Source organism: Cyclopterus lumpus, chromosome 7 (genome assembly GCF_009769545.1).
Source record: "Cyclopterus lumpus isolate fCycLum1 chromosome 7, fCycLum1.pri, whole genome shotgun sequence".
Classification (NCBI taxonomy): domain Eukaryota; kingdom Metazoa; phylum Chordata; class Actinopteri; order Perciformes; family Cyclopteridae; genus Cyclopterus; species Cyclopterus lumpus.
The window spans coordinates 8,312,237-8,335,599 of NC_046972.1; the positions used below are offsets into that span (position 1 = coordinate 8,312,237).

Below are 23,363 nucleotides of genomic sequence, written 5' to 3' on the forward strand. Positions count from 1 at the left end.
GGTCAATATAAGTGCACATTCTGGACATTGGATGTGAGAGATGTGTGAGAGCGGAAGGTGAAAGAAGCCAGCTGACTTAGAGACACAGAAAAATTGAATAATTATAATGCGGCCGCATCTGCGTAGGTGTTTGCCGATGCTCTAACTGGGTTAAACAAATATTTGGGAATGCATAATGAGTTCTCCTCCACCTGCGACCGAGAGTAAGAGACTGACTGCAGGCTAACTTTCCAAATTTCCTTAGTCAGGTGAATATAATGAGGCAGAATTAATGTGGAGGGGGAAAAACCTGATTAAAAGGGAGGGAGAGAGTGGAGATGTAAAGGAAGAGAAGAAGGAAAACATCTATTATACAGAGAGAAGTGAGAGGAAAGAGCCAAAAGAGATCTTTGGAAAGATGAAAAAGAGGCAGAAGAGGAACAGAGAAACTGAACATATGAATGATTAATGAAGAGTAAGGGCGGGTGACAGAAATAGTGTAAAACAAACACCAAAAGTTTTGAGGCAAGACGAGAAAAAAAAGAGAAGAAAGAGTGTGAGAGAAATCTAACAGCCTGAAAACACTGATGACACAATTGGGAATAGATCCACACACAGCTGGCATAAATACACACAGTGGCATACAAATCATAGAACTGAGGGCAAATTCACATTACAGACGTGCACACAGCAGAGAAAAGTGAAAGTGAAGGAGAGGATGAAGAAGGGACATTTTACATTTATTTGAGTGCTAATGATAAACCAGCTGCAGTTCATTTCGATGGGTATTGATTAAACAGACGAGACCTTCCAAGCAGAGATGATTAGAGGAGATTACTTCATGATGAAAGGAGGCACGAGAGTGAATAGCAAATTAAGAGAAATGGAACCTAGAAAGAGAGAGAGACAGACAAACACACAGAGAGAGAGAGAGAGAGAGAGAGAGAGAGAGAAGCAAACAACTCCACATTGCGCTCCCTCGGGTCCTCAGCGCTACACCTGCCACGACTTAGTTGCCTCACACAAATAAAATATGATTCATTATTTCTTAATAATCTATCCAGCATCATATTGGAATTGAAAGCTCCGTCTTGAACAGAAATTAAGTAAAGTCAAGTACATTTTGCTGATAATTCCTCTCTTTCACTCTTCACTGGATGTAAACATTTGAATGCACTAATTTTACAATGCGGTATTAATAGTGTTACTATTGATAGATAATAGTTTTATGTCAGGAACAAGGCTTTGAATAGGCCCACTTCTTATACCACAAACAAAAAAAAAGTAAAGAAAAAGTAAAGAAAGACAGCCAGAAACATTCGAGAAGTACACTAAGAGGAGGTACTTTCCAAATGGGCATATCAGTCACTTGCTTTGACATTAGAAGACTATAAAGTAGAGCATGGCTTTCAATGGACGGAGGCATTTTGCTGGTGGTAACGTTGTCAGTGTTGTAATTAGTAATAAGTCCTTCAAGGATATTGAGTCTTACTCACAGCCTTACTCATCATTTGCATATTAAAATGACAAATAGCTTGAAAACAATAGTAGCGTTATATTAAATATGGCCTCCACTCTCTTGTTGTATTTTTGTTATGGGTGGTGTCCCTTACATATATATTTTACTCCAATCCATTGTGGCCCGACCACAATTAAATGTACTTTATGAGGAAGGGTTAAAGAAGAGATTTGGGGAAAAGGGTTATGATTTTTGGTTATTTTGTTTGGCGTTGTAGACTCCGGATTTGACTGAAGCTTGTCTCTGGTGGAGCAAAATAGTATAATATGATGGTATGTTGTGCGTTTCAGCTGAAATTGTCTGCGTAACTAAGGTTAGACAACCTCGGCACCAAAGTGCCCTCCGTCACACATCTGTGACCAAACGGCCAAACCGAACGTGTCCTGCTGACGGCGGCTGCTGTCACACCAGAAGAGACATCCAGGGAAAGTTTTGCAACACAGAAAAGTTTGGAAATGAGAGCACGAGATTAAAGTTGAGGGTGGGGGTGGTGAAGGAGTGTGTGTGTTTCGCGGAGGATACAGTTTGTTAAAGTGAGAACGCCTCGAGCCTGACAACATGGGAGAGGAAGCAGAGAGGCGCCGCTATCCCTGTAGCATCCTGCACAGCCCGCGAGCTAATGCTAACACCTTGACTTATTAACATGGAGCACGCACACACTCGCACACTCACACACACACAAAGCATATGCACGAACTTTAAGTGCGTGCGCTTATTTACTGTAAACACACACACACACACAGGCTCTCTCATTATCATTATCTTTCATCAGCACAATGAGCATTAAAAATGGAGACTGTTAAACAATGGATGGTGCTTCGAGACAAATCAAATCAAAGTTTAATAAGCAGAAAGAAAAAAATGAAATAGAGGTGCGCTCTGAATAATTCTCTTTCATGTTTGTGTTAGTGTGTGCATGCGTGTGCTTGTGTGTGTGTGTGTGTGTGTGTGTCTGTGTCTTTAGCCTGGTGCTGAAACTAGCCCCGTGGCTCTTTCATGCATCTGCTTTGTAGCACCTCTGATTTGTGCAACACACACACACACATGACGAAGCACAGAGACATCTGGCCTCATGTTTGTTTCAGAGTACGTATGCATTATGTAAGCTTGTGCTTGTATGTATTTACGTGCCAGTTGCTACAGGGTAAGTTACTGCGGTGAAAAGTTGAATATAATTGGATACATTACAGCCATCTTGATTAATGTGTGCTTGAGTTCCCTGAGCTGTTTAAAAACTCATGTAGAATAGATATGTTCAGGGTTTGACAACAGGAACTCTCATAACCGATGCTTTAGTAATGAGCCATTTATCAATGTTTTTGTTTAATTGTGATTGAAAACAACAAATGCCAATGGCTTCAGATGGAGTGGTTGTGGGTGTGGTGAGCAGCTGCAGTATATTAAGCTGGGACCCCCTGGGTGAAAGAGATTTATGAGTTTCATGCTGTATTTCCTGTTTTCCAAACTACAGTAGATGCCAGATCCTCAAGGTGCTGAATCAGTTGTTCTCTGTGACGAATGACTCCTCACCTAGGAATGTCATTTATTGATCAGGTTTGATATTAAAACGGAAAAAAGTACAGGTGCGTGGCACTGTTGTACAGCTATATGAATGGTACGTCTGAGATACAGTGTAGTACGTTTTTTCTTCATAATCTTAGTAATCTGCTATTGGAAGAAAGTTTGACTTTACCGTGTATGATTATTTTGGGTATAGTTTCTTTCACTTTTTTTTCACTGAAACTCATTTGGTCTCTTTTTTTTCATGTATGAGGTTTTAGTTTTTCTAGTCAATCTCACACACTCACGGTCTGGTTGATATCTGAGCTTTAAACGTCAATATATCAACCTTGTATTTCAGTAATTCGACATACATTGATTGTACTGCTCAAAAACAAGTCGATCACAGTACTATATATACATTTCGAAACTGTCCTCTGGAAGAATGACATCATCCGTCACCCTGCAAGTGCCCCATTCGACACGTGACGAAGCAAAGGAGAAAATGAGGTGGCGTTACTAGCGAGCCACAAAGTCAATGTAGAGAGGATGTCGGGGTGGATTGATGGTTCTACAAAACATCTCACTTAAGAAGGCTGCGGTTCGTTTCCTGTTTCCAACCGACAGTCAGTGGGTTTTTTAAAGCATGGCCACATTTTCCCGACCGTTAACCACATATTGTTTCCTGTGACTATGATGACAAAGGTCTCCTAACCTTAACAAAGTGGTTATTTTAACACAAACCATAATATTTCCGTACCTAACCAAATCTTTTTTTTGTGTGCTCTAGCAAAACTTAAATCCATTTTAAGGTACCTTTAACTGGATCTTTATGTCTTGTTCCTGACATTCGTTGGACAGTTCCTTCCCCTTCCAATATTTACAAGGGTGCTAAAACGGATGCTTATAATTTCATGTGGTTCATCACTGTGAACCACTTGCACAGAGTCATTGGACTCAATGTTCACTGGTATTATTTTTTTTTCCCACCAACACATTGGTGTGGGATGTTCCCGACATCCATCATGTTTCCACTGTCACAGAGAAGACAGTAGGACACACAGAAGATGAATGGAGGTTTCAGTGAACGCATGATTCATGGTTCTTCTCCTGATTGTGGTGCTGAGGAGAAGTCAAGCTGATGCTGTGCACAATAAAGGGGCGAAAGCCAGATGTGAAGCTGTGCGTCACATTGGATGTGTGTACAGCTCCAGAGCCGTAACTTTGCAAAGAAGCACATACACACATATGATTTACAGCTCTTTGTTTTTACAGACTCAAGCCTCTCTCTCTCTCTCTCTTCCATATTGTTGTGACAAGGCCAGTGTCATTATAAGCCAATGCTGTCGTTCCCTCTCTCCGTCAGTTGCCATGGTGAGGTGTAAGGATGTATAGAGCGTATAGAAGTTGATTTCGTGTGTGTGTGTGTGTCTTTAAGTGGTAAAGTGACAGAGTTGGAGAGCAACACAAGACGGAGAGTGGGGAACCATGAGTGAACAAATAACATTGAGTGTGCGATCCTATAATCACACCTGTGTGTGTTTGTTTGTATGATAAAATGGAGGTATTCTACACAAAAGAGAGAGAGAGAGATTCAAATAATAAGAGTAATTTGAAACCTTGCGTGTGTCTAAAGCTGCAATCAAGGCCACGTACTTGAAAAGCAGAGTTGTTCCTGGAAAAAATGACACACACACACACACACACATACACGCACACACACACGCACTTGTCAGCTCCAGAGGGAGGAATTCAGACCCCAACGAGCTGCACACACACTTCAGTCTAGAGAGACGACCTTGTGTTCAGTGCTGTCAAATTAAAACAGCGCCCTGAAAGCAGAAGTCGCTTGCTGAAGGAGGCGAAGTGATTGTGAGGCAGAGATCTGCGCTGGAGAGAAAGTCGGACTGATGGTGAAGGCAACATGTAATATCCTATTTTTTAAGGTTGCATTCTTTTGTGCTTTTCACTTGACGGTTAGTATTAATATGAATATTAACGTGAGTATTTGGTTTTAGAGTGGCGGAGAGGCTTTTAAAGGCGAAGAAGAACGTTCCCGTTTGGTCTCTAAAAGACAAAATATATATGGTTCGGATCCCCTCAGAAGCTGTGATGTCTATATCAGCATTGAGAAAAGTTGTCTCGAAACATATTTAGTTATTTTTCTGACAAGATGATTAGAAACGTTAATTTACAAACATATACATGTATGGTAATGCCATATAAGGAGAGGCATTGTTTTTATTGCAAGCTTTTTATGTAATAGATGGCCCTGATGATGATTTTAAAGTAAAACTGAAACAAGGAGACGGGTCAACGGACTCTGTTCGGAGTAACCGTATATGCCTCTTCTGTATTGATATGTATCAGTAAGGTCTTAGTTATGTCCTGTAATGTGGTCGAAGTCAGTAGACACAACACGCCACTAGCATTGTTTTTGCCTTTCTGGCACGCTTTCCCACATCTGATGCAACAAATCCTGTCCATCTTGAGATCTGAGCTGTATCATAAGGATCCACCATTACTAAATGATTTATTTCATATTCAGTCCTTCAGCACCATTGTAAATGGGACTGTATTGGATGTATTGCTTTTATTTCCATCCCGACATGAAAGTACATGAAAGTAGGGTCTTGTGATGCGGCTAAGTCACGTAATCATTTAATCCAACTATTAATATAGGTACATCCATCAGTCTAAATACAGCAATTATGTTCTCTTTAAATTAAAAGCAGGTCTGGGTGAGAGGCCTTCTTTATTTGTGCTGAATGCACCCCAAAGAAGTGTGTGTGAAGCACTCTGCTTTATTCATTGGATTAAAGAGGGCTTTACGTGCTGGCCCGTATTACCATTAAAGAGGCTGCGTGTCTGGGGATCGCGTTGAAGTGTATGACGGCTTCATTCACTGCGCTGCACAGCTGCACACTGAAGTGCATTGTGGGAAGTTGTGTGTGGTTCGTTGTTGTGGCTCGCTGAAGCGCCGTCTTTGTTTTCCCTGAGGCAAAATCGTTGTGCTTCGATGCTTGAGAGGTGTTCACAAACCCTTGTTTTCTCCAATGCTGTCACATTTTTTGAATGACTTTCTCTTTTGGCGCCAGCTTCCTGCTTCCCTCTCATGTTTGGTCTTTTATGGAGAGGACTTATCCAAAATACACTAAGACTACAACAAAAGATAATCTTTTGATTTCAAGTCATTGTTTTTGTGTGTCAATTACGGCATGGCTTATTTGATGTATTGTTTAATTTGTTTAATGTTTTTCATTTCTGTTTCATCTTCATTCATGTCACAATGATTTAACAGAGATAATAACATTTTGAGGCTCTGAAACCATGATATTGTTCTACATGTAGCTTTTAGTTCTAGAGGATTTAATACCGCTGAGCATTATAGCGCTACGAGCTACTTACAGGCTGCAACACATCTAACGCCTCCTTGATTTCAGGTGAATCCTCAAATAATCATTTCAATAAATGGCAGCATAAGAGCCTCATTTCGCATCGTTCCCAAAGATAAGTGTAATATTTGCTTCATGTTCAGAGTGAACTCGTTTGTGTTATTTGCGGCTGAATTTTTAATGACTCTTCTTCTAGAGCAGTGGTGGTCCTTCCCTTTCAGAGGCAGCTTCGTGGTTCATTCGGAGTGAATGGCAGCGTTGTAATGCACAGCTGTGGCTGGGTTTCCATTAGTTGGCCGAGCCGGAGGGTTGTGTGATAATCCCTGTTTGATGTGTGAGACGTGGACTTGTGAACTGACAGGTTATTATTTCTGGTGCGTGGATGGGAAAGAGAGGGACATTCTGCATCTTTAGATTTCGATAGTCGTTGTGCACATACAAGGGAAGGTCTTCACGGACATCGGGAATGCCCACGCCTCTGTCGTATTTTCTGTGTCTCATTACTTTGATGTTCAAAATAAGCCAATCATTCAATGCATTAATTGATAATATCAATCTGATGTACTTCTCTAATATTTTAACAAAAATGTACTTACCGTGACGCCCCTTAAAATGTGGTTTTGAATCTCCAAGTATTTTAGTAAAAGTTACGTTTAACTGAAACAATGTCCCTCCCTCTCCCTCCCTCCCCAAGGTTACTATGGGAGAGGCTGCACTGACGCTTGCCATCTGAATCCATGTGAAAACGAGGCGCAGTGCCACAGGAAGCCCAGCTCTTCCCATGGATACATCTGTGACTGTGGAGACAACAACTACGGGCAGTACTGCCAACACAGGTACACACACGATCGACTCAACATTTGAGCTCCTGGTTTACCTGCGGGACGTCAGCACCAGTTATTCTCTGTTCCAGTGTGTGTGTGTGTGTGTGTGTGTGTTTAGTTCTGCCTTGTTGTACCACATCTCCAGCATTGCCTGTAATCCACAGTGGAATGAGTGTGGGTTTACCGTAATAACACACACACACCAAGGTTATCTGTGTGTGCGTGTAACACTGTGTGAAGCGAGCGTGACCCTGACCTCACCCCGTGCTCCCTTCCTTCCTGCCCTGTGAAATCTGCACTGCTTTGCTGTTATCACATGATCTGTTCTTTGTGTGTGTCTTCTTTTATCTAGTTTGTGTTTTCACAAAGACACACGTAGTCCCATTGTGATCTGCTGATGAAATATATGTCTACTCTCTTTTAATTTCCCCTGACGTGCCCCCCTCTCTCCCCCCGCTACTGTAACATTTTCCTTCTTCTTCAGCGAAGACGACCCAATTTAGAAGTTTGGCTCATTAAATCATCTTCCTACCAACTCTCTTTAATTACATGATATGATATTAGATGACAATATTGATAGTGTATTAATTGTCCTTTTACCAAAAATGACCAAGTTTATTGATTTACATCCTTGCAATATTGTTTTAGTTTATTTTAGCTCCCAGCCAGAGAAAATCTGTGCTTTTAAGACAATAATATACAGTCAATAGTATACAGTCTAGCAATCATTGACTAAATTGAGATCACGTTAGCTTTAATGATAAATAATCTTAACTGACAATCTGTTTAGACGCAGCTTCTGTTTACTCACTTCTGATTGGACGAAGCATTTGTCTCTGTGGCTGTGTTTGCGTTGCCTGTAGAGTGCTTTAAAAGCCAAGAACACACAGCGGGGAGAGACGCTTCATTTGGAAAGGTGTGGAGATGGATCAGAACATCTCTGGAGAAATGCAGTCGATCCTAATATTCTATCGAGATGCTTTCTGAATTACCTCTTCTAAACTCCCTGTAAGGAGCAATAAGGACACGCGCGAGTATCTGCATCAGCTGTGAAAAGCGATCATCTCCTCAGTGATCCCTTTGACACTGAGAACACATATTAGAGTAAATGAGATGTGAGCACAGAGAATGGAAGAGAGTAATACAATCTGAGGTGTGTTTTAAGTTCAGCAGTTATGAAAAACGCCGGGTTTAAACTGAATTATTAGCTACAGTTTACTTTTTGCTAAAACGTCATTCTTCATATCTTTGATAGTCATGGTTACTATCCATGACTCAGCATATGCTAAATGCATATTCTTTCAATGGTCTTACTGGCCTTTTAAACGGCCGTGCTTATTATCTTTAGTTTCTCCCTGCACCTTTCACTCTCAATATTTGATCAGTGTGATCCCTCTCTTTGCTTCCTTCGTCTCTCTTTTATCGCTCCGTTTCAAACTCACTAATGAAAGCTGGTTCAAATAAAAGTTTTTTGATACGCTCTATTACGTTTTTCTTTTTCCCTACTGATTCTGTGTGTGTGTGTGTGTGTGTGTGTGTGTGTGTGTGCGTGTGCGTGCGTCTGTGTGTGTAGGATTGATCACCAGTGTCCCCGGGGCTGGTGGGGATCTCCGACCTGCGGGCCTTGTCACTGTGACGCCAATCAAGGCTTCGACCCGGACTGCAACAAGACCAGCGGACACTGTCACTGCAAGGTAACCGAGAGACATGAACACACACACACACACATACACATACACACCGCTTGTGGATCGAATGCTGATTTTGCTCAAGTGATATGTATAGTGTATAAAAGGGCTGTTGGAAACAGTGATTATCAACAAGCATACTGCAGCACCTGCCTTCATTTCTTCAGCAGATTTTCCCAATTTTTAGTTGATTATTATTAACTAGAGAGTTATTCATCATACGACAGAGCTTTTGGACAGTAGCTGTTCAAATCTCCATTGAATGGTTACAGACCGGCTCGTATAAAGTTTTTTTTTCACATTGAATACTGTGGATTAGAAGGACTTTGGGGGTGTAACTCCACAGCTCACTTTGGCTTTGGTTTAAGCCAGACAGTAATCATCTCACAGTCTGATGGTCTGACAGACTAAGCCAGACATACAAACTACATCAAAAATATGATACACTCATCATCCCTACATATTGATATATCTGCCTTGTGTGAATATGTGAGCCTGTATATTGATATGTTTGTGTAGCCAGTATGTTTAACCCTGTTTCATCCTGTCCTTAATCTGATCTTTTGACCCTAATCTTTAATCTCTGATATTGCTCCTGAACAAAGTACTTAACCTCATGGTGCCCTGTTCCCTTTTGGCTCCTTGTTCTTGAGTCTCTGAAAAATAAAGCTTGTAATAAAACACACAACTCTGTATTAAGTTTTACAGTACAGTGTCTCTGTGTTTTACTTGTGAAATTCAACTTAAAATGCAACAAAAAGCTGCTACAGGCTATTATAATAATGTGTTTTGTAATTACTTAAAGAACCCCTCCAGACGCGTTTGAAGACATAAAAGAAATACTCTGAATTCTAATAATACATTTGGGCCCCTAATATTTTTTACACAAACATTTTCAATTAACTATTTGAATTGAAATTATATTGTCCTTCTCCCTGCAGAACCCAGTCTATGAATATGTACATATTTTTGTGTCCCACATCTCCGTGTATGTGTGTGTGAGGTTTGAAGGTTTGAAGTCGACACATCACACGTCTGTTAGTTGTCTATTGGAACACGTTGGCCTCCAAACTCGTTGCATATCATGATTTTAGGTGTGCGCCTTAAATTACGCTTTAAGGACACACTGAGAAACCTTTCCACCTCCAGCAGGTTTATTTTAAAAACAAAACACACACACACATACGTCATTCTGCACAGACACGGTGAATCACCGAAGGGGAGTTACAATAAGCAAAACACGTTTTTGAAACAAGAATAAAACAGTGGTGCTGCACCATCATCCTCTGGCAGCACCATCATTCTGTTTCCAAAATGCAGTGCGGAAAATATATATTCTCAATCAAATATAGCAGACAATGGATCCATTGGATTAATGTACTCCTTTCCTTTATCTTCTGCACATCCTACATGGCTTGTTGATATTGTATTCATGTCTCTGTTCAAGCCGCAACCCCCTCTTGTGCCATTGTATATATCTTGCACCACCTAATGGTTGACACTATTCTTGGCCTTGTGACCTTTTACATGTGTTTGACTGAATTTGATCTGTGTGCCAAATAACTATATAATGCATAACCTGTGTGTGTGTGTGTGTGTGTGTGTGTGTGTGTGTGTGTACACATTCAGGAGTTTCACTATCGTGTGCGGGGCTCTGACACCTGCCTGCCATGTGACTGCTACCCGGTGGGTTCCTTCTCGCGGTCATGTGACCCAGAGACAGGCCAGTGCCAGTGCAGGCCCGGTGTGATTGGTCGCCAGTGCAACTTATGTGACAGCCCCTTCGCTGAAGTCACTAATTCAGGCTGTGATGGTGAGAATGCTTACATGCTTTGTTTCAGACATGTTGGTTCCAAAATGACAACAGAAGGCAACTTCATATATTAACAAACAGCAAGTTGGCTCGTGGAAGGTGAGACAACACAGTATTGTTTTGACTAGAGGACTGAAGTTTATGTTAAATTACTATTTCCACCAACTCCTTTATTGTAATGGATAAAAACATCTATCTCTGTGGGTAAAAAAGAAAAAAAGAACCAAATGATTGACAAAATGTATCTGCTTTTGACAAAAGTTTGCCAAGTTCAATTTTAACGCTTTGTCAGTGTTGTTCTCCAACGATAGCCGACATAATGTGTTACCTCCTGTAGTAGAATTACCTCTTTGACAGTGGTGCAGAAAACTGTCAATTTTCAAGATGGATTTCAAACCAGTAAATAATCCATAGATACAAACAGACGTGAAAGGAAAATAATGATGCAATACTGAACATCCACCATAATTATTCATAACTGTGTAATCATAGGATGTTGGCTTCTTCTTTTGTTCTGTCTTTCAAAAATGGGCATTTTTGTCAAACAAACCTGTCCAAGCGTACAATGACGAAGAAAATCTTAATTATAGTGATATTCATCTTCCAGTTAATTCGATGTATCTGTTTTTTTGCCACTTTCCAGTTTCCACTTTGCAATTACCTCCTTCCACATGTTGCTGGTATTTTAGTCTCTCGCATTCATTTGCATTTACTTCTCTGCGTGTGTCACATTATTAGTACGTTTTTTATTATGTTTTCAATCAAAAAGTTCATCAAATGATAAGCATCACTTTAAATAATGTTCTTTCTCTATGCAGTTATTTATGATGGTTGTCCGAAGACCGTCACTCAGGGGATCTGGTGGCCTCGGACCAAGTTCAACCTTCCTGCAGCAGTGCCCTGTCCCAAAGGCTCCGTCGGTCCGTACACACTCAGACACATTGGCATGATTAAGTTATATACTCATATACTATAAAAGTCTTCCTGTTCCTCCCCCCGCAGGTGCTGCCATTAGACACTGTGATGTGGAGAGAGGGTGGCTGGAGCCAGACCTTTACAACTGCACCTCACCTCCATTTGTGGAGCTCAATGCTGCTGTATGTAGAGTAATACCACTAATACCTTTACATATCTATTAAATGTCTCCATGGGTCCCAAAACTAACTTGGAAAAGTGCTGAGTTACCTTCAGATCAAACCTTGCAGTTTGCTTGAACACCGCTACCTCATTTAGTTTGACATTGTTATGGGAACCCATCTGTTGATAGTTGGATCTCAACTTGGAAAATCAAAACTCCCATGATGTCTCTTTCTTTATAACAATAGGATTTAGTTATATTTCGTGGCATCGATGCACAGACAAGTTCAAGTTCAAGTCAGAAGTGGACCAAAAATATCCACAAGGTTGGGTCGGACATAACACGCTAATTCCAACAAAGTACTTGCAAGTAAATGAGTAAATGCAGATAATTGAATCAACTTTTAATGAACTACAGATCCAATCCTTATAGACATGCTGTCGTGTTGCTGTGCATATTCATATTGTTAAATTCCAGTAATCCTAAAACACATGTTAAAGTGCTTTTGCTTCACCTTTTCACGTGTGGTTTGCTGTCTGCATATTTAGCTTGATTCTCTGGAGCGTAATGAGACCGAACTGAACACCATCATGGAAAAGAAACTCGCCCACCAGCTCCGCGACGTCACCGAGGCAACCGCCCGACTCTACGGCAATGACTTGCAGATCGCTGAACGGCTGCTGTCCCGCCTCCTGAGCTTTGAGACCCAACAGAGTGGCTTCGGGCTCACCGCTACTCAGGATGCACATTTCAATGAGGTAAGGCGGAGAATACATGACTCCAATGATCCTTTTCTGTCATTTTATGTTTGTTTTTTACCAAAAACTGACGTTTGCTGATGCGTTTCTGAAGAAGGGTGAGAGCGGGGAGAAGACCAGGCAGGTGTAACGCTTTAAGATTGTCTTGCATTGGCATACGGTTGAAGACATGCGGATACACAGTGGTTGCTATTAACTAGGGCTGTTTTTCTGTTATGATTTACTTCAAGAAACACCTTCGGGGTAAAGAGCAACACTGTCATTTTGACAGGAGACAAAGCTGCAGTTCAATAGTTGTTGTGTTTTCTTCCTAATTGAGTTAAAAACCCGGAAGGATTAAAGTGACAGCCATGACGAGAGCTGGTGGTATTCTCTTGAATGTGAAAGGAAAGGCGCTTCAATGCTTTCTTTATTATCTTCTTTAGCAGAGAGCTAACCGGACCATCCTTTACCAAATGATTGCGGCAGCAACATTTAAAGCAACGCACCATTTGATCGACATTGCATTCTTTGAGGGTGTGGTTCAGTCTTTTTGAAGGCTCACTTTAATTGTACCGCATCAAGTTTGTCACTGTATTCCGTTCTGATGCGTTTTTAAGTCTCCATAGCCTCGTGTAAAAGCAGATTCTCTAAGCACTGCGCTGGTCCTTGTGAAGTCTAACAATCTTTCTGTGATTTCATGGCGTCTTCCATCGAGGTCAAGGGAAAAAGTGGTTCGGAAAAGACGTAGGGCGTGTTTTCTCTGACTTTTTTGACCGCAGCCAGAAATGATTGGGAACATTATTTGACACAACAAACACTACTAAGAGTCAGAGAAAGATGTCAGGAATTGTCAAGTATTTTTGATAATTTAAAATGCTCACTTTTAAACCACAACTATCAGTACAAGGGCAATTTGTGAAAGTTTGTTTGAAAGACGGGCCAGATAGTGAAGTGTGACGCCAATAATCCGTTGGTGCTGTTGATTTTAATGTGTGAAAATCAAAGTTATGAAACGCCGCACCTGCTCTGTTTTAAACCGACTTCATCGGCATTCTTAACTGAGACACGAAGCCAACAAGCTGATCAACATTTGTGAATCCTATTTCATGGAGATAATCTCCAAATGGATGACAAATTGATATTTTGGTAATTTAAGAACTAAACCGGATTTCCACTCTATAGTATATAGTAAATATGATTGATATAGTGAACCTTTATGGGGTACAGACCCGGCGACGAGACGGTACAACGAGATGTATTTTCTCTGAAATGGGAGGTAACATTGCTATGGCGATGCAGTGACAGTAGCTCATGAAATACTGCAACGTGTCATCTCCCCGTATTAACTGACAGAGTCTCGTTTTACCTGTTACGAGTGCTTCAGCTGAAGATGCAGGAGCGGAGTCAATTTAGCTGGTTGCCGTTTTGACATACAGGAGCCAGGAGACATCTTCATATAATTGTTATATAAATATTAAGCTTACACTTGTCAGCCAACACACAATTTTGTCTGACAAAAAATGTGTTGCCCATACATCATGAAGTAAAACGCCTGTCTTAGCTGTTAAACTACTCTTTCAATTTACTGGCTCTCGTTTCAATAATTGGCACATTGCGTGTCACTATGGAAACGGTTATGCAAAATTGACTTGCTGAAGATAGGTGTATTTATTTTCATTCATGAAGAGAATTTTAATATCCTATCCTGGTCAGGGAAAAAAGCATCCGCGCACACACATCTGTGCAAAATTCTATTTAATAAACCGTCTTTTGGTCAGAGACCTTCGAGTTAAGGACAGGAAGCAGGTGGATGTAGCAGCACTCAAGGTTAAAGAAGCATCCCTTGATTGGCCTGAGGGCATCCATCAGGTGAACTGGTGCGGCTACACATTCAGGGTATTTCTTGATAATCAGTGTGCCACATAAACATTAAAGTGTAATTATGGCACCACATCAGAATGTAACTGCCAAAGGCTGCAAAGTCATTTGGCATGTGGATGAGAGGGCACTTCAACGTTTCCGAAATAGTTTCTTGCAAGCTTATTGCCAGTCTGTCATTGGTTAAGCTGCCACACATGCCTCAGGTTGCCCATCACTGGTCTGTAGAGACACTCAAGGTACGAAATTTACAACATATACAACAAGATAAAATATGCAACAATGGAGATAAATGGGAAGTAAATATCAACCATCACCAAACATAGAGCATATCGCTTCTATTGATCCCCCTGAGTGACGGTCTTCGGACAACCATCATAAATAACTGCAGAGAGAAAGAACATTATTTAAAATGATGCTTATCATTTGATGAACTTTTTAATTGAAAACATAATAAAAACGGTACTAATAATGTGGAAATGTTTTTCTTTTGACTCGACACAGGCAGAGAAGTAAATGAATGCGAGAGACTAAAATATGTGAAAGGAGGTAATTGCAAAGTGGAAAGTGGAAAAGCTCCACAGAAGAGAAAAACAGATACATCATGTTGAAATTCTCATTCAGACCCAGTGTTCAAAACCAATCTTCTATAGTGTATATAGTGTTTTTGAGAATCAATACACTATCACAAAACATAATATCACGATACTCAAGTGTATAGGATATATTGGTACACCTCTACAGTAGCGGTAGCATTAGAAGCAGTGATGAGCTCCAGCTCGTTTATGCAGCCGGGAGGTGATTAATTAAAAAAGGGGCCGTGGTTGGTAGTTTTGCTCTCTCTCTTTTTCTTTTTTTTTTTTTTTTTTGCAATTGACCCAGAGAAGCATTTCATAATGTATGATAACATGGATAATTTAGCCACCTGATGACAACTGTAGCCACACCCTGCGGTGCTGAAACCATTCATGCTGCCGTTACAACTAAGCACAGTTGCTATAGAAACTGAGTGAGTGTGATAGTAGCATGCCATCGTTACATTCAAAGAATGTCTTTTTGTAATTATAGTCACATATTTTTGAAGACTGTATTACTGCATACGCCTTTTTGTTTTCTTTCCAAAACACACAGAATTAAAGGTAATTTATATTTTTAATATTCTCGCATTAATAGAGCCAGTGACCTTAAGAACTCCCTCTGGTTTACGGCATGAGGTGTAACCGTCACGTGATATCTTGTCTGCTATAAATTCAGTGGGTAAAAGGTAGAAGAGTGTATCTTTTCACAATAACATAAAAAGCACTCACCTGTATCTGGTTTAATACACACTTGTTGCACATGCTGAATTCCCACATACACACTGTGGCACCGGTTATGACACTGTGAAGAAAAGAGAAAGGATGCCATCCTGTGTGATGCATCTCTTCTTACAGCAGTCAGGGGATGACTCCTTAATCATGAAATTAAAAAGAATAACCAATGTTGAATTAGTCAAATGAACATGAGCATGTTGTTGGGGCACTAGAAAGCATCACAGTCGGAGCCCATACGCATAATACAGTTCACCGCTTCATGTGATCAATACATCATCTTCGGCTAAACAGGACAGTTGCTATAGCAACACAGCAGTAGCATTAATGGCATCCTATAGTGAAACCTTTTTTCCTTTCACTGTCATAACATTTCACTTTCCCACTTCACCTGACAGTAAATCAGAAACATGGCCGTTGGTGTTTATTTGGTCGGCAGCGTAAAGCAGATATTTGTTGTCACAATAGTGCAGTGTTGATTTTTTTTTTATTATCATTCTGCAGTTTTCAGAGAGAACAAAAACCTGAATTCAACTAAATTCCTCAACCTCCGGCTCTAAAATCACCATCATGTCGAGTTATTGATTTCTTTTCTCACCAATAACAACAATATATACAATATATCCGGAAATACTTGACCGCAGCTATTAGCCCAGACGAACAGGTAACGTCGAACACAGTTACTATAGTAACAGGGCCAGTGGCTGCAGGAGAAACAAAGGGAGGCAGAGAGGGAACAAGAGTTTTCACTTCAGGAATGAAGCGGTGAGTGGAGGAAGACATCTTTCATGTCTCTTAAAATAAGGCAGAGAGATTTGGATATGATATGTTATCTATGTTCTATGTTCATTGAAAACATCTGACATTCATTATGGCACCAATGCACGGCACAATGTTCCTAATTGTCCATAATTGTTCCTCGTGGTGTGATCTCTGCTGTTGAGAAGAGAAGGAAATTCATCTGAAAGAACACTTTGAATATTGAATGTTTGGGCTGGCATTATGTTCCAACCTGTTCTCCATGCTGCCTCTCCTTCAGCCCCTGTGCCTCCTTCTCTTCCTCTAATCCTGTCATCTGCTGCCTCTTTAAAACTCTTCACGTCTCTGTCCTTTTGTTACCCTCCATTGTTTCCCCCCCTGTTCTTTTCTTTTCAACAGGTAAATACTTGCAGCGTACGGCCTGCTGTGGTTGTGGAGCTTAAGATTCCACCGTCACATTTGTCATGAAGAAATATTGTCTTGTTGTTTTTTTTATATTAGTCCTGTGTTTCAGTTCCTGTTTAGTGTGCTTTTTAAGACCTCAGGAAGCTCCTCCATGCTTGTTCTAAAATATATTTGTTCATAACAGTGTTTTTAACCTTTTAAGCTGCAACAAATCAGTACAAAAACTTGGATTGGAGCTTTAAGCATCTGTCTGTTGTGATCATCCATTTTGTCTCTCGCTCTCTTCTCTTTCACTTGCCACTTACTTATCCGCCATCCCTGTTTCTGACTTCTCTCTCCTCTGCAATTCACTATGTTCTTCCTATACTGCACTCTATATTGGTTTCCTGGTTTGTCTGAAGGTTTTCTTGTGTATTCTTCATCCCCAGAGCATTCTGAGAGACTGCAGTGCCTTATTGGGTCTGGTGTAGTCAGACTGCAAGGAATCACATTTAGCACTTTCCCTCTCTCTCTCTCTCTCTCTCTCTCTCTCTCTCTCTCTCTCTCTCTCTCTCTCTGTCTGTCTTGATCTGCAAGGCTGTGTAGTCTATATATATATATATTAACAGGTTTCCATCCAGAGACACAATCAATTACATGAATATCAATGAAAACACAACTATAATTGAAGTCTAGACTTGTTTGGATGCTATTTTTAAGTTCTGTTTCTACTTTTTGACCTTGTTCTCGTGGTCCTGGTCACAGCAGCGCGACAAAAGGCTTCACAAGGAGGCTTACATCCGATGTCTTGTTTCCTCGACCAGAATTAGTAACACACTCAAGTTTTCTGTCTTTCTCCTGTTTCACTCCCTCTGTTCATGCTGAATGCTCCAGACAGCATGACATATGGCCAACGCTAGCTGACATAACAGAATAATTCAAATGTGCCCAGCTGAAACGAATACCTGACGACCTCACTCTATTTTCTCTCGTAGATGGGTTAAAAACAGAGGTTTTGTTTCCAGTTCGTTTTCTACTTTACTGGTAGATTACAGCCATGCGTAGCCTATCGCTTCAACCTCTGACGAAACTTATTGGCTCCAAATCAGTTGATGGAAATGAGCCTAATACGTGTATCTTTTTATGCAACATTTCAAAAGTTTCCCTTTGTCAAAATTCCCTTGAATGACAATTGAATGGCGACACAGCTACTATCTATATCCTCAGTCTTTGGATAGTTTGACCTGTTGTCATATCTTCAAATCATTCAACTCTCTTCCTTTCCTTTTGCTGATCTAGGATGTTGACACGTGTTAACATCCAGTATCTTATTGTTTTCTTTGGTCGTCTCTAATAAACAAGCCCATGTGTTCACTTGCCTTCTCAGAAATTGCCAGAAGAAGCACCCAAAGCCAAACTCTTGTTTATTTCCTTTTTTCTTTCACTGATTGTTTCTCTTTCTGCTGCTTGCAGAACATCGTGCGGGGCTGCAGTGTGCTGTTGGGTCCCGGAACCTCTGGGCTCTGGCGGGCTCTCGCTCAGAGTCAGAACCACATCCCGGGCGGCGGTCCGGCCGAGCTGACGGAGCTGCTGGAGCAGTACGCCCAGATTCTGGCCCAGAACATGAAGCTCACCTACCTCAACCCTGTGGCGCTGGTTGCTCCAAACATAGGTGAGTTAAGAAGGGTTACACACACACACTCAGGCACAATACAAAAGCTAATCCTTTCCCAAACCCAATACAAGAGACTAAGGCAGTAATAAAATCTAAATATTTACAGATGACTTGCAGCGGTGTTCTCATAACACTGTAAATCGCTGCTGTGAAATCAGCTTTAGAATGACTCGGTGTAAAGAGGGAGATGAACAGCACTAATGCAAATGATGATGGCAGCAGGACAGAGAGATGAATTTCACACTCCTACACACACACACACACACACACACACACACACACACACACACACACACACACACACACATACACACACACACACACAAACCCTGAAGCACTGTAGCACTTTCCGGCACACATCATTTAGATTTACAGATGCCAAACACACACATGATCACACACAGTAACAGATATTAAAACACACACACACACACACACACACACACACACAGGTTTGGCCATATGCCCTGTGTTCATTTAGTTTCCTGGCACCCTGTCACTTGTGCGTCTTTCTCTTTTCCATGTTTTTCTGTCACTTTAGCAGTGTTGAAAATACCATTAAAATAAATCTGTGCCACATACATCAACAAGGTGTTGAAATAGCAACAGCAGCAGCTCTGGCAGGGATGAAGCCAGACTATGAATTTCACACTCAGGTAATGCTCTCAGCCACACACACAGATTGGATTTCTATAAATCACCGTCCATCCAAAACTCATGAAACTCATCAAAGTTACCAGCTAATAAATCTCCAGCTTCCTCCCGAGTAGTTTGGTAAGTAATTTGGTTAATCCCAGACCTGAAAATATGAAATAGCTTTGCCTTCCATTTCCTGCTGTATGTAACTCTTGTCTCTCTCTTACTTCACTATTTATGCTTCCCCTTTGGATTACATCCAAAACGCTGTTAGAAAATCTAAAACTGACAGCATGATGCACATTCCCAGACGGCGATCATAGAATTAGCGGCATTGAAAGCAGAAGGAATAAGAAATACAGCCAACGTTCACACTCCTACACACACAAACACAGACAGTTGATGCTCTCAGCCAAATGGGATGGAATGGATAACGTTTATAAAGATACGGATGGACACACCCATCTGTTAGCTCCCATTATATATTTATTTTTCATTGTTTGTTTTTATTAAAATGCCAAATCTTCACGTCAAATCTTGACCAATAAACTCTTTGTTTCGCCATCAAAAATTTTAAATCTGAAAAACAGACACTCTATCGTCGCACACACACACACACACACACACACTGAAATAAAATGATGACTGTTTGGTTGGTCAAGTGTTCACGCATTATTGAACACTCCACATTGACTATGTACTTCCTGTTTGCCACCACATTTCCCATAATACGACGGTTCCTCTGGTCCTGTGTGTGTGTGTGTGTGTGTGTGTGTGTGTGTGTTTATGGAGTCTGTATTGGGTTTACACATTCCACAAGTCCACAGAGATTCAATTGGTGTATTGAAACCGGCGCTTCAGGTTTCAGGTTTTCAGGGAAATTACCTAATTTGAGTAAAACTGGCAAATCTACTTTTACATTTTCTTCACGGTTTCCAGTCAGAAGCTGAAAGGACCTTTTCTGCTTCTGTAGCTTTGGACCAATTTAAACATGGTGTATATTGAATGGTGATGTCAACTGTTGATTAAAGAGGTTTCAAATGTGCCGCTAGAGCTGCAGGTTTAGCAACAATGCATTTGTAACACTTTAATTTTGAGACACACAGCTCAGCATAAAACAGGATAAAGGATGCTGTTCTTCCAGTGGACATATAGCCGCCCTTCAGTTCCTCACAATGTCAGATGGAGGGAGTCGTGAACGCGTGATGTAAAAATCACTTTCAACTTGCTGACCCTGTATTTAGTATAAATAAGCTAAATATGAGTAATAACTCAGCAGCACTGACTGATTTGTTGTAAGAGTCTGCACTATATTCAATAAATCATTTTCCGCAGGCATTTAGGGAATCATTGATTGGAGGTTTATGCACACCGCACATTAACAAACACCCGCCACCCAATTGTGTCCAAATGTGTGTGTGTTCATGTGTTTACTGCTCCTGTTGTTTTGTCAGTCATGAACCTGGACCGTCTGGAGAACCAGACCCACGTGCGCCCCGGCGTTTCCCCACGTTACCACACCACCCTGTTTCGTGGCCAGGCTTTGTGGGATCCCAACACTCATGTGATACTGCCCCCTGCTGCCCTGGTGCCACAACGACAGCAACAACTACACAACTGGAAAGAGAAGGAGCGGACCGAGAAAGAGCGTAAGAACAGACGCACACCTGGAAGTAGAAGCTTGATAGTGCAAGTGGCCAAAACTGAGAGGAAATACTCACGCAGACTTCTCCATTTCAGCCTTGGCCCCTCAGAACGCTGCTCTGGCCCCCATCAGTATCTCAGCCAATCAGACAGGAGAATACACTGCAGCCCGGCGCACAGTTTCAATGCCAGAGCCGCCCCATCACCATCGTTATCTTGCTGATCTATCGCAGTCTGGGCGGCGCCCCCTCCCTCCCAAGTACCACACGACCGACGAGGAGTGGAGTGAGGTGGGAATCAATCACACTCAGAACAATAACAATCAGATTACAGTAGAAAGGACGGGGACATGCTGGAGAGAGAATCGGGAGAGCCTGCGTGTCCTTTATTCAGCAGCAAGCAGCAAACCAGAATTACTTTGCAGGAACATCACATTAGAAAACACAGTCATGCACTATATATATGTTTATCTTTAAATAACAACTTGCCAGAATTTGATCCCCAAAAAATACATCCCCAAATAATGGAAAAAAATACAAGGTGACGTCTGCAAATTGCTCATGTCTGATCACCCCCGAAGATATTTTATTTACAATGATACAGAATGACACAGACAAAAAAAACAAATCCTTACATTTGAGAAGCTGGAATTACAACTGGCATATCTGCTCAATTAATTTTGTAATAAAACAATAAATAGACCTTTTTCACAGCAGTTTATTTGTACTTGTCATAAAAAGAAAAGCACAGGTGAACTTGATAACAATAACGATTGCTCGGTCCATAAGGTTCCCAGTATGCTCCTCAGTGAGTCACTTGATTTATAGTTGATTGACTATTAGCTCCAGCATTATTTCCAATATCACCTTCCTTACATGTGTTTTTTTCCTCCCCCTTCTCTCATGGTATCTCTCTTTCTCTCTCAACTCTCCTCCCATCCCTCTCCCCTCTGCTCTTCCTCTCCTCACCTCCGGGCCTTGGTCAGAGATAAACAAACTGTCCAATGGTCAGCGGATGTCAATGACCAGTCATTTACGTCTAGCATATCGTCTCCGCTCCCCTTGACTTTGCCTTTTTTTACTGTCCTTACCGAGACATCAAACTCTGCCTTCTGTCTGATTTAGCAGATGTACGGTAACTGTGCTCTCTCTCCCTCAGGCTCCCAGACACCCGGTAATGAACTCCCAGTAGTCAGTATCTCTGTCTACAACAACCAGACGTTTGTGGGTGGGCACTTGGACCAGCCCATCCTGCTTGAGTTCAAGCTACTGGAGACAGCCAATCGCAGCAAGCCACTGTGTGTGCAGTGGAACCACAGCAATCAGTGAGTACAGGTTACGCTTACACTGGTTCATATATTCCTACACACACACACACACACACACACACACACACACACACACACACACACTGACTTTGGCTCAGTGGTGATTACGGTTGTCCTCCAATCAGAGGAGCGGCGGTTCGACCCCCGGCTCCACTAGCCCATGTCGATGTGTCCTTGGGCAAGATACCTAACCCCTGAAATGCAATGACTTTACACTATACATATATCGATAATATGATATATGTATATTTTTCATATAAAATGTGTTGTGAGATACAGTATTTTAATATAAAATATAATCTTGATTTGGGTTTTGCTTTTAAGTATGAAATATATTCAATATCTGCCTTTAGAATTTCTTGCACCGGACTTATGGCAGCCACCCTTATTATACACTTTTGTTTTTGCAGACCTGTCATAGCAGAGGTGTAACCAATAACAATAAAGATGGTTCACTTCCAAACCATCTTTGTGCACAATATCAGGGCCCCGGAACCGGCTCACCTGTATGTCCTTAATGTTATTAACTATACCCGTGTGTTATAACTGTCAACATGTCCGCAGTGAAAAAGGTTTATTTATTATATACGGAAGTAGCGCTGTGGCATTGACGTTAAACACAAAGTGGCACAATCTGCTGTCAAACAAAACCTGTACATTTTTACTCAGTGCCACATACACCCAGTAACACACACGTTTATGCTGACAGGAGAGAGCATGAAGTCCTTGCCTCACACACAAGCAGCAACAGCGGACTCTTTTTACTAGTCCTGTTAATGTTGATACATCATAAACTCGCATAAAAACTAACATGTGTTTTTTCGACACACAGAGGATACAGATAGTGTGTTCATGTCTTTGTGTCTGCCCATCTGTTCAAATTGACCTTTTACTAATAACCATCTGTCTCTCTCCCTGCAGGTATGAGATAGGAGGCTGTTGGACTGTCAGGGACTGCATGGTGGTGTACAGGAACACCTCCCATGTCCGCTGTCAGTGCCAGAGACTGGGCACCTTCGGGGTGCTGATGGACAGTTCCCATAGAGAGGTTAGCTGTCACTACTCACACATATGTGCTCCACATATTTATTTAAGTCAGATGCCTCGCTATCATAATGAGGCATGTCGTGGATTAATTGTACATTTCCTAGCAGTGATCATGCAGCGTGTAACAACGCACATCTGGTTTTGCCAGTGACTCTCAGAGTTCTTCT

General features: G+C 41.3%; 1 protein-coding gene across 1 annotated transcript in view; it reads left to right on the top strand.

The window, feature by feature from the left end:
* The window catches only part of celsr3 (cadherin, EGF LAG seven-pass G-type receptor 3), an 87,937-nt gene that overhangs the window by 51,679 nt on the left and 12,895 nt on the right, over nt 1-23,363 (top strand). The window contains 14 exon segments of the mRNA XM_034536788.1: nt 7,088-7,229; nt 8,791-8,911; nt 10,535-10,718; nt 11,537-11,638; nt 11,721-11,815; nt 12,345-12,554; nt 18,341-18,539; nt 20,633-20,827; nt 20,919-21,016; nt 21,018-21,068; nt 21,071-21,112; nt 21,981-22,002; nt 22,005-22,146; nt 23,071-23,197. Of these exon segments, the coding sequence (XP_034392679.1) occupies nt 7,088-7,229; nt 8,791-8,911; nt 10,535-10,718; nt 11,537-11,638; nt 11,721-11,815; nt 12,345-12,554; nt 18,341-18,539; nt 20,633-20,827; nt 20,919-21,016; nt 21,018-21,068; nt 21,071-21,112; nt 21,981-22,002; nt 22,005-22,146; nt 23,071-23,197 (1,730 nt within the window).